This window comes from Geotrypetes seraphini, chromosome 4 (genome assembly GCF_902459505.1).
Source record: "Geotrypetes seraphini chromosome 4, aGeoSer1.1, whole genome shotgun sequence".
In the NCBI taxonomy this organism is placed as follows: Eukaryota; Metazoa; Chordata; class Amphibia; order Gymnophiona; family Dermophiidae; genus Geotrypetes; species Geotrypetes seraphini.
The window spans coordinates 137906306-137924727 of record NC_047087.1 but is presented as its reverse complement, the minus strand read 5'-3'; the positions used below and the strand labels follow the sequence as shown (position 1 = coordinate 137924727).

The window sequence follows — 18422 nt, the reverse complement described above, 5'->3', positions numbered from 1 at the left end:
ACCTTCTGGAACCCTTAAATTGTTTTAGACTGGATGACACACTTGTGAAAAGTTTCAGTAATATTTTGGGTTTTATATTTGGTGAGATTTTACTATCAAAAGTCTTTGTAGTGTTACCTGTGCCAGTTTGCATTGTATGATTTGTTATTATATGCTTGCTAGAATGTGTTGCATGTAAGAATATTTGAGCTGCTCTGACGAAAAGCATTGTACAAAGTTTAAAACAGTCACTCAAATAAGACACGCCACATCTTTACTAATAACTTTTACCTTTTGTTTTTTCCTTTGTGCTTTTAATTCTATTTCTTGTCAGTCTCTGCCTTGGTGAAAGGCCCAGTGCACACTGGACTGGAACTGGCAGCTGGCATCTGTCCTCTTCTAACAGACTTCTTATATTTTGTCCTGCTAAACTTCTGCCTGTAAATTTCAGGTAGTAACCTTTGCATTTAAAGTGTGGGCAAGTGTGGGCATAAGTGTATTATTTATGCCAATGACTCTTGCCTAAGGCGCTTTACCTCATTTTTTTCTACCTATTAACTAAAGTCTCCCTCCTTCATCAGTGGGAGCATTTAAATCTCAAAGGCTACACACAGACAGGGATGAGCAAGGCCCAGGTACCAAGGCAGACCACAGCCTCAAATATGAACCCTTTTGATTTTCAAGAACTCGCAGATATTGTACACAAATATTTTGACAAGAAAAGGGGTCCATATGAAGGTAATTTTCCAGAAAACACATGGCACGATATTCAGAAACAAATGGTTTCTCATTCTCAGGAGTTTAGAAAGAAAACAAATAAACGAAAATGCCTTTTCATTCAGGGGCTATGTAGAGGATTTCGTAGCATAAGACAGGAAAATACTGACTTGAACACTCAGTGCCATCAGCTGTCCAAAGACTTAGATGAGGCACAAATTAATATATCCATGCTAAGAACCCAAATTGTTCAAGCTACAAATTCCTTTTTAACTGTAAATGAACAATTAGAAGAGGCCAAGGCAGAATTAAAGTATTTAAAGTCAAAATGTGCCTCACAGGGACAGGTTAATGCTGTCTCCTCACAGATTCTGCCGTCTGCACCAGTGCAACATTCACCCTATCATTCACCCTATAATCTTTGTAGTCAATTTATAGAGAAAAAGAACACTGTTTTTGTAGCAGGCCAGCGAAAAGGTAAACTAGCTACAGATGTAGAACAGGAAGAAGAACCGACAAACGAAAGTGAGGAAAATTCATTACCAGGCCAGAGCAATACCAATAGTACCCCTATAAGTGACACAGCTCTAGTAACTGTAGTGCTGCAGGGACATATGAAAGATAGTGACATTGAAAGAATAGTGGAGAAAGTGGGCCCTATGCCTTTTAACATAAATGAATGGTGCAAATGGGCTACTGACATACTGATTCACTGGTGTCTAGGGAAATACAAAAGGAACAATGCAGATTTTGATAAGCTTATGCACCTAGCCCTGGGTCCACATTATTATAAATTTGGATCTCTTGTTCATCCATACCAATTTGTAAAGATGGGCATCGAACAACTATTTCACTGCACCTCTTTGCAAGTACTTAGAACTCTTTCACCCCTGCCAACCAATACACCAGAGCAGTTTGCATATAGAGTGTGGGTAATCAACGCGGTACTTAACGAGTTCGTTAACATGAACATTGGCCCATTTCCTCAGATTATGGTCAGAGAGAACATAAAGAATTCCTATTAGAATTATTATCTCCCAAGATTACTAAACACCTTCTGTTGTTCTCTGAGGACCCTAAAACTACGCCTTTTGACACTTTACTGCTCAGGATTGGGTCTGTGTGGAAGACCCAGCCAGCTCAAATTATTTCAGTATAAGAAGCTAGAAGGTGGTGTGCTGAGGGAGCACCCCAATACAAGAAAAAACACCACACACAGGAAATAGAGGGCATGTCAGAGGTAGTTACAGAAATTCCTCCACTCTGTCTTGGACATTTCTAATGGCTTTTGGAGTCTGCCCTTGGCCACTGAATGCCAGTACAAAACAGCATTTCAATGGCTGAATAAACAATATGCATGGACGGTTCTACCCCAGGGATATAAAAATTCACCAGCAATTTTTCATAAATATATGTACAATGTCCTGGCATGCATATCATACCGAGAAAATGTGATACAATATGTTGATGACATTTTAATTCAGTCTGAGAATGAATCTACACACTGGGTACATGTAAGGGAGGTTCTAACAGCTCTCTTAGAAGCTGGCCTTAAAGTTAATCCTACCAAGGCTCAGCTATGCAAATCACAAGTCTCCTTTCTGGGAGTATCCATTGGCCAGGATGGTAAGTCTATCTCAGAGGGTAGAACTGGTACAGAACTTACCACTTCCTACAGATCAGAAATCACTCCAGTCATTTCTAGGGCTCACAGGGTTCTGCCGTGAATTCATGCATAATTATGCTGAGGTAGCAGCCCCACTCTACTCCCTGCTGAAAAGTAAAGACTATGTGTGGGAAGAGGAGCATACAGATGCTGTCACCAAGCTTAAGCACATTTTAACCTCTGCTCCTGTCCTTATCAACCAGATCACACACAAAATTTTTTTTCTTTATCCTGTTGTTGGAGAGAATAGTGTAGGTGCAGCATTAACACATCGCCTAGGTGCAATGGATCGTCCAATTGCTTTCTTTTCCAGAATTCTCATTTCTCCAGAACTCAAAATGGGTCTCTGTGAAAAGCATACACTGGCTGCATATGCTGCCATGCAGAAATTTACCTACATCATTGGAGCTCAAACTACATACATATGTAGCCACCATAACCCACTTAAATTCATTGTGGAGGGGAAGTTAGCATGCAGCAAGATTAGAACAGAGAGAATAGTCCAGTGGACCCTGATGTTGCAGGCACAGAATGTAAAGTTTGAACTTCTGAAACAGCCTAATGTACAGGTTGCAGGAATCCTACTGGAGGGGCAACCACATGAGTGTCAGTCCTCCCCCAGTGCCCCTAATCACATGATCTTTAAAGAACTAGTAGTGGACAAAATATCTCCTTTTCTTCCTACAGTATATATGGATGGCAGTAGCCAGTGTGAGGAAGGCAGGCGATTATCAGGTTTTGCAATGTTACAACTAGACCCTGCTAACCAAGTGATTCTGCAGAGACAGTATTCATGTGGTTCTGCTTCGGCACAGTACTGTGAACTGGCTGCGTTTGTAGCATGTCTGCAGCAATACCATGAATCCCATTCAGAAATGCAGATTATTTTAGACTCTGATTATGTTTTTAGAAGTGCTGTTGCATTGTTGCCGTGGTGGCTAGCTAATAACTTTAAATCAACTGACGGTTCACCTGTAAAACATTCATCATTGTGGGCTATGGCACAGGAATTGAGTGAGAAGTTTCAGAGAGTACACTTAATTAAAGTGAAAGCTCACAGAAAGAAAGGTCCTTTGGTAAAGGGCAACACACTAGCGGACTCGCTAGCCAAAGAAGCATGTCATGTAGGCCCTGTATGGCCCTAGTATGAACAGACTCGTATGGTAGCCATTGCTACCTGTTCCACAGATTACGATCATGTGGTACCTCCGGACTATTTCATAGCCCTGCAGAAAAATGACCCTGAACTCTCCAATCTGAGGAAGTTAATACAAAATACCTCTGATAACATATACCAGCACACACCCTTTATCACACTCACTATACAGAAAAACATTCTATGTGTGAAAAGAGAGGCAGGCTTAGTTATAGCTATCCCCAGAGCTCAAGGTAAAGACTGGATGCATTGGGTTCATGGTGCAGGTCCCATGGGACACTCCAAAGAGGATGAAATGCTGTCTATCTTGGATATGTTGGTATGGTGGCCAGAAATGAAACATGACATACAGGATCATGTTTCCTCCTGTATCATCTGTGCCTCCTTTGGGAGACAGCCCAAAAAGAAAAGGGGACAGTTGATGAGAGCACCAACACGTGGTCCATTTGAGAGAGTGCAGATAGATCATGTGGGTCCTCTTCCCTTAACTGTAGGAAAAACAGATTTTTACTGACTGTGGTTGATTCATTTTAACATTGGGTAGAAGCATTCCCAGTACCAGATCAGACAGCCAGGACCACAGCGGAAATTCTAACTATGCAATTTTTTGCAAGATGGGGAATCCCAAAAACCATTGACTTTGACAATGGCCCTGCTTTTGTTTCCCAGCTTATCAAAGGATTGTTTGAGTTTCTAGGCACTGAACAGCAATTACACGTCCCATACCACCCCCAGGCAGCAGGGCAGGTAGAAAGAATGAACCAGACCATTAAGGCCCATCTCAGCCCTATGCTGAATCTGACTGGAAAAAACTTGGATCAGGTACTCCCTTTGGTCCTTATGCGTATCAGAGCTAATGTTTGTAAGTCCACAGGTTTTGCACCTTATGAAGCCTTAATGGGAAGGCCAATGCCACGGTGGGAAAATCTGTTGTGTCCTTTCCTTCCAGAGGACCAGACAGTAATTCTGGCTAATGAATGGATGAAATCCCTGCAAGAACATTTGAAAGAAATACAGACTACTGTGCTGGCTAACACAGAAAAGTCTAGGGATTATTTGCAGGAAATATATGCAAAAGGTTCTGACTTAAGGCCCCTCAAGGTCGGGAGCAAAGTCATGCTCCTGAACCCCAGACTTAACCTTCCCTTTGGGACAGCAAAATGGGATAGACCGCATTTAATAACAGATACCCTAGGCCCAAGCCTTTACCAAATTCTAATGCCTGACAACCAGCAATGCTAGAAACACATCACTCAGTTGAAACCATATGGGTAACATGGGTTTATCAGTCTCTGTTTTCAGATTTCACCTGAAGACAGCACGGACAGCTGCTTTGAAGACAGCACGGACAGCTGCATTGGATGAGGAAAAGTCACAAGAGATTGGTAACTATATTATTCACTCCTGCTGCATAGTTGATGAGCCCTATCTATAGAACAGGAGTACAATATTTATGTAAATACGTAGTAGAAATTATTTTGCTTCTTGCATTTTACCAATAGTAAGTACTAGTTAATTTGTTTAAGTTTAGAGTTAGTTTTAGGATGGCACGGTTCCCTTTTACTCTTGTATATGCTCTCCTTTACCCAAGTATCATTACAGGAACTATCATTCGAATATGCACAATCGGTTGGGCAAAACCACAGATGGGGTATATCGCTATCAAGAAATACCCCCACCTTTTCTTGAAGGAACCGACCTTGTCATATTAAGTTTTTGTTCTGTACAGGACAAGCCAGTGTTCTCCTCAGTAAACATCACCCAAGTAAAGTGGGCACCTCCTGTCCCCACTTCTTTAGAAAGAACACAGGAACTAAAAGCACCCCCAGAGAAGTACTTTCTAGGGCCCCCTGCCTTAATTCTGTATGATATCTCCTGTCAGGATAGCAGTAACTGGAAGATTTCGTATACATGGGTCCAGAGTAACCAACAACACATTACTGAGACGTCTTTCTTTTTTGATGTACAGTGGTGCCTCGCATAACGGACGCCTCGCACAGCGAACGCTGCGCACAACGAACTTTATGTCTTGATCCGTACAACGAACTTCGTTTCACACAACGAAGTCGCCCGAGCTGCATCCTTCCGCGCAGGCACTGCGCTTAACTGCCCTCTCTCCGCCTGGTTCCCTCTTGCCCCCCCGACTCCCCGACACGATCGGGGCAAGAGGGAGCTCAAGCCCTCTTGCCCCCCCCGACTCCCCGACACGATCGGGGCAAGAGGGAGCTCAAGCCCTCTTGCCCCCCCGACTCCCCGACACGATCGGGGCAAGAGGGAGCTCAAGCCCTCTTGCCCCCCCGACTCCCCGACACGATCGGGGCAAGAGGGAGCTCAAGCCCTCTTGCCCCCCCGACTCCCCGACACGATCGGGGCAAAAGGGAGCTCAAGCCCTCTTGCCCCCCCGACTCCCCGACACGATCGGGGCAAAAGGGAGCCCAAGCCCTCTTGCCCCGCCGATTCCCCAACTCCCCGACAATATCGGGCCAGGAGGGAGCCCAAGTCCTCCTGGCCACGGCGACCCCCTAACCCCACCCTGCACTACATTACGGGCAGGAGGGATCCCAGGCCCTCCTGCCCTCGACGCAAACCCCCCCTCCCCCCAACGACCGCCCCCCCCCAAGAACCTCCGACCGCCCCCCCAGCCGACCCGCGACCCCCCTGGCCGACCCCCACGACACCCCCAACCCCCTTCCCCGTACCTTTCTGTAGTTGGCCGGACAGACGGGAGCCAAACCCGCCTGTCCGGCAGGCAGCCATCGACGGAATGAGGCCGGATTGGCCCATCCGTCCCAAAGCTCCGCCTACTGGTGGGGCCTAAGGCGCCTGGGCCAATCAGAATAGGCCCGGGAGCCTTAGGTCCCTCCTGGGGGCGGGGCCTGAGGCACATGGGCCCAACCCGACCATGTGCCTCAGGCCCTGCCCCTAGGAGGGACCTAAGGCTCCCGGGCCTATTCTGATTGGCCCAGGCGCCTTAGGCCCCACCAGTAGGCGGAGCTTTGGGACGGATGGGCCAATCCGGCCTCATTCCGTCGATGGCTGCCTGCCGGACAGGCGGGTTTGGCTCCCGTCTGTCCGGCCAACTACAGAAAGGTACGGGGAAGGGGGTTGGGGGTGTCGTGGGGGTCGGCCAGGGGGGTCGCGGGTCGGCTGGGGGGGCGGTCGGAGGTTCTTGGGGGGGGCGGTCGTTGGGGGGAGGGGGGGTTTGCGTCGAGGGCAGGAGGGCCTGGGATCCCTCCTGCCCGTAATGTAGTGCAGGGTGGGGTTAGGGGGTCGCCGTGGCCAGGAGGACTTGGGCTCCCTCCTGGCCCGATATTGTCGGGGAGTTGGGGAATCGGCGGGGCAAGAGGGCTTGGGCTCCCTTTTGCCCCGATCGTGTCGGGGAGTCGGCGGGGCAAGAGGGCTTGGGCTCCCTTTTGCCCCGATCGTGTCGGGGAGTCGGGGGGGCAAGAGGGCTTGAGCTCCCTTTTGCCCCGATCGTGTCGGGGAGTCGGGGGGGCAAGAGGGCTTGAGCTCCCTCTTGCCCCGATCGTGTCGGGGGTGCCAGGGACCACACGGAGTCACCCACCGTACCACCCGATTCGGGTAAGCGTAGGTATCGGTGGGTGGCTTATTTGCGGGGGGGTGCCTTATTTTACATTTTTTTCTAAAAAGGGGGGGCTGTCTTATTTGATGGCCCTGCCTTATCATCGGGGAAACACGGTAGAAAAAAAAAAAAAATGAACAGTTAAGTCCCAGTTTTTGCCGCTGAGACTCTGCCCTCTCACTGTAAAATTAGACTCTACTTAGTCTGTCTTTAAATTTAAAAAATGTGTGTTGTTTTAAAAAACAATTATGTTTTTAGATGTATCTAAATAAAAATAATAACCAAAAATTTATCTTTTTTTATGTCATCTTAGCATATTTTATGCTACAGAACGAATTATTTTTTTTAACATGTATTGTTATGGGAAAACGCGTTTCACATAACGAACGTTTCACATAACAAACTTGCTCCTGGAACGGATTAAGTTCGTTGTGTGAGGCACCACTGTATCTTGCTTTCCTACTATCCCCCCTCCTCCCACCTCAGCCCCTCCTGTACTTTACCTTTCTGATATCAATATGTTTCAGGAAGGAAAGCCCTTTCAGGTTAAATATGATGCACCACATGATGTTTTATATGATGTAGAATACCATTTTCTTACTTGGCATTTATTTCCAAAATTGTTTTTAGTTAATCATAGATACCCAAATTGCTCGCAATTTGTTGCTAACCACATACATATGCTGAATACTTGGTTTGACATGCAGTCAGGTACCGCCCAAACCATGCAACGTAGAAATAAACGTGAATTATTGGACACTATTCTAGGTGGCACAGGTGCTCTTAATACAATTGATATAGAGGTACTACGCAATAAGATGGGATCCACCTCTCAACATGCTTCTGAAGGGTTCACCTCACAGCATATTATTAATGAAGCTTCCTCTAAATTATCAAATGTAATGGTAGACACATTTGCTCTTATTTCACCCATTATAGAACATAAAATTGTGACCTTAGCACATGAGGAATATAGGTTGGGAAAAAATATTTCCTGGGCTATGGCCTGTGATCAAGTACAGATCAAGCTTATTACTATCCTAAAAGAAATTCTAATCACAGCTAAGTTAGGCCACTGGCCCCTGTCTCTGGTCCAGATGGCTAGTACCAAAGTACCTGATTTTGCTATAGCGCACCTTGATTGGTGGACAGTGAGTGTTCCAATCTGTACACCACAAGGATGCTCTATCTGTACTTTGATCCCATGGTCAGGACACCACACAGTTATTTATCCTGTAGTTAATATTGGTGTGCAGCTTGATAATATGCTTTTATATCCTTTGGATCACATCACATGGGTACTACCGCTGGATGATACCTGGACTTCATTTAAGCCAATGGATCCCTCACTCTGTGTGCAGACACCATTTCATTTCAAGTGTGAACCTCATCAGTTTAAAGAGACTGTCACTTCCTGCTGGACTAATTCATCCTCCTGCTCCCTATCCGCAAAGATCTCCTACTCCTCTACTTCTTCACACACGTTGTACTACCTTGGAGCTGGACATTTTTGTTTTCACCTATTCTTTCCACAAAATGTTTCCTGTTCGTTGGATCCCCGGATTCATGACAGCCACCTTCCTAAGAATGCTTTGCTGTACAGTTCAACCTATTTACTGAACAATACCTGGTGTAGTCATTCACCTCTGTCCTCCATCACCATTAATGGGACAACCTACTCCACACCTCTGGTAACTAATGATTCTATGGGTATTCCAGACTTTATTTCATATGCTGTACATCCACTACCTCTTGGTATGGCCAACGAGACATTTCAAAAGCTGCTGAACTTTACTGAAATACATGTCTACATTGAACAACTTAAGAAAATCTCCAAAAAAGTGAATCATACTATCACTTTTGAAAATGGACAGATTGCACAAACTGTAGAAAATTTGCTACGAGACGCTCATGTCTCAGTTTGGGAACTTTTCTTTGGGTATTCGCCCACTGCAAACCACGTATTTAATGTTTTAATTCACCCTATCATTATCTTAATTATTGTACAAATTTTGCTATGTATTATTATGATTTTCCTTTGCTGTAAAGTGAAACACATGTACATTTCTTTACAACGCATATCATACAAAGTTCCTTCTAACTTTTAAGGCAGTTATACCGTGTTTCCCCGATGGTAAGACACTGTCTTATTTTTTTTGGAAGGCCAAAATATGCTCTAGGGCTTATTTTCGGGGGGATGCCTTATTTACCCTTTCATGTGCCCTCTGTATCTCTATCCTTATTCAGTAGGTCCTGCTTACCCTTTCTCTTCTTTGTGTCACTATCTCCATTTTCAGCTTTCCCCCCCTTTTCCTTTGTTACTGCACCCTGTAGCTAGAATCTTTCCACCCTCCCTCCACTCCGGCCCAGCCCAGTATGAAATATTTCCTTTTGTTTCCCTCCCCTCTCTCTTTCTCTCTCTCTTCTGCTCCCTCACCCACGAGTCCTGCATCTGGCCCTCTCCCTTCTACCTGCACCTGGCAACACCCCCCTGCTCCGCGGCTCTCTTCAGCAACTTGTCAGCAGCGGTGATCAAGACAAGCTACCGACATCGAGGCCTTCCCTCTACGAGTCCCGCCTTTGTGGAAAAAGGAAGTTGAAACAAGCGGGACTCGCAGAGGGTAGGCCCCGACGTCAGAAGCTTGTGTCGATCGCTGCTGCTGAGTTGCCGAAGAGAGCCGCGGAGCAGGGGATGTGGCCGGAAGCAGGTAGAAGGGAGAGGGAGATAGGAAGGCTGTAGATCTCCGGAGCATGACACCGACCCTGGCCAGGATGATTTCTTTTTCAGGCGTGTATCTTACAAGTCCAGCGTCGCGGCGGGAAATAGCCATGCTGAGCAGTGAGCTCAGCACTACACAGATGAAAGCCTTGCTTGCTGATTGGTCCGGCGGCACGGCCGCCGGACCAATCAGCAAGCAAGGCTTTCATCTGTGTACGTGCTGAGCTCACTGCTCAGCATGGCTATTTCCCGCCACGACGCCGGACTTGTAAGTTGAATGCCTGCGTGACACACTACCGGAGCCACGGCAAAGGTGGAAAAGAGCCGCATGCGGCTCTGGAGCCGCGGGTTGCCGACCCCCGCGGTAGACGGAGGGACCACACGGAGTCACCCACCGTACCACCCGATTCGGGTAAGCGCAGGTATCGGTGGGTGGCTTATTTGCGGGGGGGTGGCTTATTTGCAGGGGGGGGTGCCTTATTTTACAATTTTGTTCTAAAAAGGGGGGGCTGTCTTATTTGATGGCCCTGCCTTATCATCGGGGAAACACGGTACATGTATTTCCAGTATCTTCTCTGACACTTGCTAATTTGGCTAATTTGGTTCCAATTTGGCTTTAATTTGGCATGGCCTATATATTGCATTGCATTACCAGGGTCAGACATATTATCCCATATCCCATACTCTCTCATGACATCTTGGTACCTTTTATGCCTAAACCTCCTGAGAAAGTTTCCTGCATCCCTCATGCACCGTTCATTCGCTCAACGACGGGTAAGATATAAGCATACTGGGATCCCCGCCCAGATGATGGACTGTACAACCTAAGACAGAGGTTTGAGAGGAGATCCAAGATGGCCACGTGCTGATGAGAGTGAGTGAGACGCCGCCAGAGATTCTAACGAACAACATTTACCTAGTGCCGTTTCGATGCCGAAAAGGAGAGGGAAAAGCGTTTCTGGAGCCTCGAGGCGCCTGGAGACTCCTCTTCAGATGTCCATGGAGGATTTTTTGCGGCGTCTGAACCAAGAGGCAGTAGCTGCATCGGGGAGTCGCCCGCTGGAATCGCCGGGAAGGAGTGAGGCCGCGGCAAGCTTCCCTGGGCTAGAGTCGACTCTGAGCCCCGATGCTAGAACCCCGCCCCCTCAGCCGCAGCGTGCTAGCTCTCCACGGGAGAGTAGTCAGTCTGAGGAGGCAGACTTCGTTTCCCGGGAGGCTGGAATGGGCGAAGCACTGGAGGAAGACGAGACTGCGGTGAGAACAACAAGGGGACTTGAAATGGAGCAAGGTTTCCAGAGAGAGAAGACTGCCACTGCTGTGGAAGCTGGGACAATGCAAGCAAGTATATTCTCTGTTCCTAAACCCATGAATGTTACCCTAGACTCAATTTGGGACTTGGTAATTACTCTGGGACAAACATTGTCACCACAAATTAAAGTACTAGAAGAGAAATATTTAGAACAAAGAAATGAAATAAATGGACTTAAACAGGAAAATATATCGATGAAAAATAATGTGGAAAAAATAGATAAAAAGATAACTGAAGTAACTCAAATCCAAACGACACTGATTAAGGACAATCTTAACCTTAGGAGAAAGGTGGAAATGATGGAAAATAATATGCGATTGAATAACCTTAGATTTTTGAACTTCCCAAAGATCCCTTCTTTATCAGCAAAAGAAGTTTTGAAAAAGTACTTTTGTGAAATTCTTAATGTTCCTAATGATGCCTTTCCTCCCTTTTCCAAAATATATTGTTTGCCAACATCAAAAAATTTGGAAGAACAGCGTCCACTAGAACAACAAGGTCAGGGTGAACAAATGGATATAACATTATTATTGGAATCTTCAATGAGGGAGGTAGCTATTCCAGCTACCCTATTGGCTACGGTGGTTTTATCACCAGATAAAAATTGGATATTACAGCTTTATTTTAAGAATAGACATAAAGAATTTCTTGGACATAAAGTTCAAATATTTCCGGATGTGACAAGGGAGTCTCAGAAACGAAGGAAGGAATTTTTGCTTCTTAAGCCTGGGGTCACTGCAATGGGGGCATCATTTCTTTTACGATACCCTTGCAAATGCATTGTAAAGTACAAATCTTGTAATTATATTTTCTTCGAACCCTCTCAGTTGACAGGATTTCTCTCCAGGAGGGGCCTTGAAGGGGATAAAGAAAATCTCAATGTATAAATTTACTCTTGGTCCATTCTCATCTGACCGCCTAATTGCAATTTGAATTTATTCTTTTTCTTTTAATAGTTTCTCACTCAGGAACATCTTGGATCTCAATTTTGAATTTAATTTTGATGAGTAAATAGTAATTTTGTCATATAGTTGTTACTTCATTTGTTTTATATTATGCTGACTCAATCATATTCTGTACAAGAAGTTTATTCTTGATAATATGTTCAAAATATAAATAAAGAAGAAAGAAAAAAAAAAAAGACAGAGGTTTGAACTCATAATGGGAACTGTTTATCTTCATAGCTTGGAGATTCTGCAGGACAGGGAACGTGCTGCTATAATGTCCCAGAAATAAAGACTAATATTGTTGAAATTGCTAAATACTTCCATAACAATTTTACAGCAGTAGCTCTGAAAAGAATGGGTGGAACCAAGCTAATGCTCCCACAAGATGTTAGATGGAACTCTGTAGTAGACTGTTTTGAGCAGTATATCAAGAACTGGCCTATTCTGATGACATCTTGTTGAGTACCTGAATAAGTTCTTATAAACCATTCTGAGCTCCCTTGGGAGAACGTATTGAAAATTTAATAAATAAATACCAGCAAGAACGAGTATGTAGAAAAACGTGATTTAAATCAATTTGATTTGAATTTTTTTTAACTTGATTTCACAAGAGATCTCTTGTTCAGACAAAACAGATAGAAAATATTTCAAGAAACTAATACATTTAACCATTAAAGGAAACACCTTAAATCTTTTTTAGATAACTATTCAAAGGAGGAGGGTACCAAGAGTGAGAAGCAATTCAAATAAAGCCAAAGTAAATAGGAATTGGCTTAACAGTTAAAGGCCCTTATCTTTTTTGACTGTCTTAAGATCTTACTAAACTTTCCCGGTTGCCATTTTCTTCATATCCAGGAGCGCTCGGAGTTGTTCTGGCATTAAAAAAAAAAACTCCAAATAGTATGTCCAGAGACCCAGTGTTTCAGTGAACTATATTAATATATGGTCTCTAAGGTATATCTTCATAAGTACTTTCAAAGGTTTATAAACATCATTAGTGTCTGCTGTATGAAAATAAACTTTCTTCCATACAGACAAGTGACACGCTGAGATTGATAGTACAATTTCTTTATTATCTCATGTAGTATAAATAGTCATACTCATCTCAGTCTACGCGGGTCCCCGCATAGACTGAGATGAGTATGACTATTTATACTACATGAGATAATAAAGAAATTGTACTATCAATCTCAGCGTGTCACTTGTCTGTATGGAAGAAAGTTTGTTTTCATACAGCAGACACTAATGAGGTTTATAAACCTTTGAAAGGGACAGCGGTCCTGCATATCTTTCAACACAACGACCCCGTCACTGGGAAGAGAATTGCGCTTAGTCACTTGTGTCACCAAGGAACCACCTTGGGCTGCCCAAAAGCTGTTGACACTCCTGCACCAGTAGCTACAAGCAGGACACAGCTCTAGCACTCTTCAAAGTACCTTCCGGAGAGTTAAACTGCTCAGAGACCAAAAAACTCATATCCGGATGCCAAGAAAAGGTTGCAGAGTGCAAGCGCAAACTACAAAGCCAGGGAGAAGAAGTGGTGGACAGAGCTGACTGAGTCACTGAGTTTAATTCCTGCAAAGATTCAGCAGGAAGATAAGGTAGAGCCGCAAACTTAACTAAGCGCAGGACAGTAGGATCATCACCAGGATCCAGATCTCCCAAAGGATCCAGCACACAAGCCAGGATCCCCCAATCTGGGAAGAGCTGCACTGTCAAATAATGGATTATAGAGGTCAGGATAAACATCCAGATCCCCTAAAACATGAAACACCAGAACAGGCAGAGGCGAGGGCATACCCGAAGGCACCACGCCATCCAAAAACATCCTGGGGGGAAAGGAGACTGCTTAGGAGAAGAACATACTTTTTATTTTAAACTCTTACTAGAAAACCTCATGGTGCCCAAAAGGATATAAGAACCAGAAAATACATAATCTAGACTCGGGATCCAGCCTTGCCCCTCGTCAAGTTGGGTTTTCAGGATTTCCCAAATTGCATACAATAGAAGCAATACAGGCAAATAGATCTCATGCAAATTCACTGTAATACTGACTGGACGAAGTGCCCATCCCATCTGCAGAAATACTCCAGACAATAATGCAAGGTGAATGTATGAACTGAGGACCAGGTGGCAGCTTTACAGATTTCCTCAATTGGAGTAGATCTAAGGAAAGCAACAGAAGCTGCCATAGCTTGGACTTTGTGAGCTGTGACCCAACTTTCCAGGTGCAGTCCAGTCTGAGCATAACAGAACGATATACAGGCAGCTACCTAGTTGGAAATCGTTCTTTTGGAAACAGGATGCCCCAACTTGTTAGAATCAAATGAGACGAAGAGTTGAGGAGATGTGCGATATGGTTTTGTCTTTTTGAAGTAATAGGCCAAAGCACGCTTACAGTCCAGAGAATGGAGTGCTGTTTCAGTCCAGAGTATGGAGGGACGGTGCTAAAGACTAGGTGTCGAAGGCTCAATATGCTTCATCTTACGAGAGGCCTTCCGGGACCGCACCGGTGCCGCCTCTCTAGATGTTTGAGTCGAAGACGACTGGCTCCCGTGTCAATGGTCCCTGCACCAGTGGAACATCAATGTGAGGTTTGGTTGGTGTCGCTATCTGCTCAGACTGAAGAGCCGGTGTCGACCTAGCTTGGACAGTCGGTGTCAACATGGCCATAATTTGAGTTGGCACCAGCATCTGAAAATGCTCACCCAATTCCTCTTGAAGCAAATTGTCAATCTTTTGCTTTTTAGCCGGTACCACTCATGCCGCACTCCGGTCCTGTGATGAGGATGCCGATGTCGAGGCACTCACTGAAATCAGGACAGGGCGTTTACAGGACTTTTTTGAGGTCGGCATGAATCGACTCAATGCCACTTTGACCCGAGTCCCAGATGGGGTAGGGGAAGGCTTCTTAGCCGACTTACCCACAGAAGGTTGCGACACCGGAGATGTTTCCGCTGGTGACATCATGGTTGGTGCCGCTGTTGCTGGTAGTGATGTCGGCTCCTCCTCCATAGCGACACCAAACAATAACTTCTGTTGAAGAAGGCGGTTTTTCAAAGTCCTCTTCTAAATTAAACTAAACTAAATCTTAGGTTTGTATACCGCATCATCTCCACATTCGTAGAGCTCGGCACGGTTTACAAGAGATGGGATGGAAAGGAACTACAATGAAAGGTAGAGGTTTGCAGGAGATCGGATAGAAAGGAACTACAATGAGGGGTTAGAGGTCCAAATATGAAGAATTTTTAGAGGGCTTAGAATGCCAGAGATGGAGTAGGTATCAGATTTTTGAGAATAGCCAGGTCTTCAGATGTTTGCGGAAAAGTTGGAGAGAGCTCAGGTTCCGAAGAGGGGAGGAAAGGTTGTTCCAGAGCTCGGTGATTCTGAAGGGAAGGGAGGTCCCTAGTTTTCTTTTATGGGAAATGCCTCTTAATGAGGGGAAGGATAGTTTTATTTTGTGGGTGGATCTGGTGGTATTAGGGTTTGAGGATTTTCAAGAAAGAGGGATACATGGAGGGAGGATTCCATGTAGGATTTTGAAAGCTAGACAGAACACCGAGTACAGGTTTCCGGGCGGTGATCTTTTCCCAAACACTGGAGACACCAGTGATGTGGGTCAGTCACAGATATGGGCCAAGCATCTGCGGATGTGACATTGATGGAAAGACTGCCTCAACCAAATCAAAGTTGAAGGCCAAGGTGTTACAACAGGCCCGGCCGGGCCAAACCCATGAAACAGATCGCACAGGTGGAGATCTGCCACTGTTCCTGTACCATCATCTGATAGCTGAATACAGACAGAAAATGATGCATGTAAGATGTTTTTGGCTAAGAAAGTCTTTAGTCACATACAGTTTATGTTTGGAATAATTGTGTGTTTGACGTGCATGAAGTGTTTAATGTTTGCTACTCTTTCCCCAATACTGCATGCTCTTTTGGCCCCTTTTATAAAGCTGTGGTAGCTGCTATGTAAAAGGAACCCTTTGTGAATAGTATAAAAATGGTGCTCGTTCATCAGCTGTTATCAGTGCTGGAAAATTGTTGGGATGTGCACTCCTAAATTTTATTATATATATTATTTTATATCTGTCCTACATGAAAATTTGAAGCAAGGATATGTCAGCTAGTGCAGGCAAGTTTGTGTTTGAAGTGTTTAATGTTTGCATTATTTTGAAAGTTTGATGGCAATTTCATGGTATTATAGTCTGCCTTTTTCTGCCTTAATATTACCATTCTGAAAGCCAAAATATGCCCGATCCCAAGGATTTTGGATAAAGGATCTTATACTACCTTGCTGGGGTCCATGGTATCCCAAACTTGTAAATCACTAAGATTACAATAGCGGTTGACAATTAAATAATTCTATTTAAATAAATCCTTGATACCTCATTTGAAATCTTAAGCCTTTAAAGGGGGGCACCAAACTGGTACACACAGGGCCCCACAATTGCCAATGCTAATCCTGTTAATCAATTGCCAAAAATAACTTGTTTTGTGGTATGATTTTGGATGGAGAAGGAGGAGGAAAAAGGTAGAAAAATTCCAAATCTGGATAGGTTCTGCAACATATCAGATGTGTATTTCAAACTATTAGCTTCTAAAGTCTAACCCCATCATACTTTCCAGACAGAGAGTGCGTATTATCAGCACCATCTTTTTAGGAATATAATAAAAAGTTAATTAAAAAATACAGTTTAGGATAATCTAGTAATTGGAGTCATTTTCCCACATAGAGGATTAAACTGAACATATTCTTAACTGCTACTTTTATCAAGAGTCACAGAGGGATGTATGAATGAAAAGCATCTACTATGGATATTAAGGATAACCACATAAAGACCAACTACAGAGAGCAAATAAGTACTGTACCTCCTCCATTCCATAGGCTCTCTAGGAAGTTGCTGTGAGAGTGTGGGGTACACAGATGTAAATAAATTTTGATCTCCAGCACCTGAAAAATAAATGATAAGTATGTAAAATTATTTGCCTCTTCATCAAATGTAAGTCAAAACTAACCCCCTCCACCCACTTTTTTTTTTTTTTTTTACAAAGCCACGCTAGTAGCTGCCGCAGCAGTAACTGCTCCAAAGCCCATAGAGATTTAAAGGGTTTGGGGACTTTTGCCGTGCAGCTTTGTAAAAGGGGGAGTAAGTCTATCTGGAAATTCTGGTGTACACGGCTGTGTGACTTACTGAGGGGTCATTCTATACCAGGGGTGTCCTACCTTTTGGCTTCCCTGGGCTGCATTGGCCGAAAAAAATGTTTCTGGGGCCGCACAAACACCCCTGTTCTATACCAAGAGGTTTAAAAAAAAACTTCCCCACCATTATGTCTCAGATTTTGTTCAAAATTTGTATGCAGAACTAGTACAGCATTAAAAAAAAAGTTTCCCGAAAATATCAGATCCTTAGTTGCAATAGTCACTGAACTAAACACCCTTGTTTTACTGGGTGCTGGTAGCATTGTGCACAGCAGTAAATAAAATATCATTTTTAGCTGCTTATAAAACTGGCAATACTTGATGAAAAATACGAATTTTGGCAGTCTTGCACAACTTTTTATGCTAGTTTCAGCAATGCTAGTATGAGCATCATGAATGCAAAAGTTCACTTAAAACCTTTGCTCAAAGTGTGCCTTAAAACTTGTTGCAGTTTGTCGTGACAGATTTTGACCAGTTTATCAGCTGCTACAGCTCCAGCTCCAGAGCACAAGTAGATACAGACTTCAGATTTTTATCATAGATTATCCTTGCACTGGACTCTACACTATCAAATTTACAGCAATTCAGTATGAATAGCTGCATCAGAACATTCCTTCAAATTTTGCATCATTGACACAAGGGTTGAAATTTGTCAAGTTTCAGGGTCGGTTGTTAAAAAAAAAATTTTTTTTTTAGATACTCTTATTCTAGAGACTTATTTTGGCATTTTCCTCAATACTTAACACAGGATTCAGAGTTCAAAAAGTTTTTATTAAACCAGTGGGACGATTTTTTGCGACATAATTCTCAACATCAGGATGATGACATTTGGTTTCGGGAGACCGCTAAATCAGTTCTGCGGGGACACATCCTTTTGTATACATGTTCTCAGGCAAGTCATTTAAATAGGGGAATAGTTACACTAGAACGGGCTTTGAAAGTAGCCAAGTGAGCACATTTGCCCCATCCCTTGGCAGAGACTAGGGAGCAATATTTGACAACTCAGACCTCTCAATTTTTTTACTCCATTCTCGCATTTCCACAAATATCATTTTCAGTGCTTTGGCAATAAACCTTGTTAGCGCGTTTGATTGATACGCAGCATAGCCATAAATCTATTTTGGCATTCCACACTCCTGGTGG

General features: G+C 44.0%; 1 protein-coding gene across 11 annotated transcripts in view; it reads right to left on the bottom strand.

The window, feature by feature from the left end:
• Positions 1–18422, bottom strand: part of TRAPPC10 (trafficking protein particle complex 10) — a 507189-nt gene that overhangs the window by 418709 nt on the left and 70058 nt on the right. For all 11 annotated transcript variants that reach the window (XM_033941690.1, XM_033941689.1, XM_033941691.1 and 8 more), the window contains exon 3: positions 16949–17030. In XM_033941690.1, coding sequence (XP_033797581.1) covers positions 16949–17030 — 82 coding nt within the window. The remainder of the gene's footprint in view (positions 1–16948; positions 17031–18422) is intronic.